Raw genomic sequence first — 1832 nt, forward strand, 5'->3', positions numbered from 1 at the left:
AAAATTGAAGTCGCTACAGGAAAACGGAACTCCTATTGGATCTCAAAATTTATTAGCTTGGAGCATAATTAGAACAGCTTAAGCTCCTCTTCATATACAGAAACGTTCAGTTCGGGAGAAGTCAGACACAGATGAGGAATCCCCCAGTCAAGAAAAAGGAGCAAGGAAAAATAAGGATCCGCCCTTGCAGGATTCATCAGAAAACAAATTATTGGGAGATTTATTTCACACTCCCTGTGTCCCTTCAGCGCCATTGTGTCCTCCGATGCAACCGGTAAATTCAGCTTCTACCACCTCTGTTGCGCATACCACTACCAGTATGCAGCACTGCCTTTAGGGAAGCTGCTAAGACAGGAGATATGAAAGCTTTATCACCTTTTCCCATTATTTCACGGAACCAGCAGCAACCTCATCACAAGCCATTGCCTTTTGAAGTTTATAAAAATCTAAAGCAAAGTATTAGAGACAATGGACTCCAGTCCCCATATACTCTTGACGGTTAAATGCTATGACAGAAGGCTATCGTATGGCCCCCTGTGACTGGCAGGCTTTAGTTAGAACTGTCCTCACACCTGCACAGTTTACTGTTTGGCATTCACAGTATACTAGCAGACGCCATCACCAAGCAGAGGAAAGTGCTAGGACTGAAAACCCAGTGCAGCTTGATACGCTGATAGGAGTCAATGAATTTGAAACTCCTGAGCAACAAGCAGCCTTGAATCCTCCAACTTTTGCTCAAGTCTCTCAAGCGGCTCTCAAAGCTTTAAGAGCTGTTCTGGAGGCAAAACCTAGAGGACAAACCTCCTTTGTTAACATCCGACAGGGAGCTACTGAGTCATATTTAGACTTCATTGATAGATTGCAGAAGCTCTTAATAAACAAATTGAAAGCTCAGAGGCAGCAGAGACTCTTACTCCAATTGGCTTTTGAGAACGCTAATGAGGACTGTAAAAGAGTTCTTCGTCCTCTTAAACAAAACTTTCAAAATATTAGTCAGTTTCTTCAGGCTGGTCAAAATATTGGCACGGAGAATTATAAAGCACCTCTGCTTGCTGCAGCCATCTCTACGGCTGCCGCCAAAGGTCAAAGAGAAATTAAATGCTTCGCTTGTGGAAAAACAGGCCACCTTAGGAAGGAGTGCCGCAATAATCAGAAAGGAAACTCTAAGTCTCCAAGAAAGGACTGTCCTTCTTTCAGCAAGGGCAAATATTGAGCCAAGGACTGTAAATCTAAATTTGATAAGAATGGTAAATGTATAGCACTCTCTAATGATCAGGGAAACTGGCAGGGGGGCATGAGCTCCGGTGCCCCGAACCAAAACAGGAGCCCCCAGGTCCCCGGCAATCAAACGTTTTGGACTCAGGGCAGTGCCCAAGTCACAGACCTTTGCACAGCCCCAAGAAGGAGCGCAGGGCTGGACTTGGTCACCACTCAGCAATTAACTCTTAAAGAACAAGACCACATTTATGTTGCTCCTACTGGAGTATGGGGACCTTTGCCTAAAGGATATGTAGGTTTAATAATTGGCCAATCTAGCTTTACTGTTAAGGGTGTTATTATTCAACCAGGAGTTATTGACTCTGATTTTGATGGAGAAATCAAAGTTATCATACAAGCCACAGGCTATCATGTCATACCTGCTAACACTCACATAGCACAGCTTATACTTCTTCCTTACGCTGTGCCTGCAACTCAACTGTTAAAAAAGGAAACAAAGGCTTTGGCAGCACTGATAATCAATCTGTTTTTTTGGGCTGCCTCTATTAAATTACAAAAACCTCTTTTAGAGGTAAAAAAGATAAAACATTTCAAGGACTATTAGATACCTCAGC

At 43.1% G+C, this 1832-nt stretch overlaps 1 protein-coding gene across 1 annotated transcript; it reads left to right on the forward strand.

Annotated features, from left to right (window-relative positions):
- The first annotated feature begins 526 nt into the window (after positions 1-526).
- LOC149990285 (endogenous retrovirus group K member 8 Gag polyprotein-like) lies at positions 527-1213 on the forward strand. Its single transcript, XM_090265504.1, has one exon. It carries the CDS (start codon positions 527-529, stop codon positions 1211-1213), a length of 687 nt encoding a protein of 228 aa, XP_090121630.1.
- Positions 1214-1832: the final 619 nt, after the last annotated feature.

The sequence above is a fragment of the Furipterus horrens genome, unplaced genomic scaffold, assembly GCF_987537825.1.
Source record: "Furipterus horrens unplaced genomic scaffold, mFurHor1.1.pri manual_scaffold_19, whole genome shotgun sequence".
NCBI lineage: Eukaryota > Metazoa > Chordata > Mammalia > Chiroptera > Furipteridae > Furipterus > Furipterus horrens.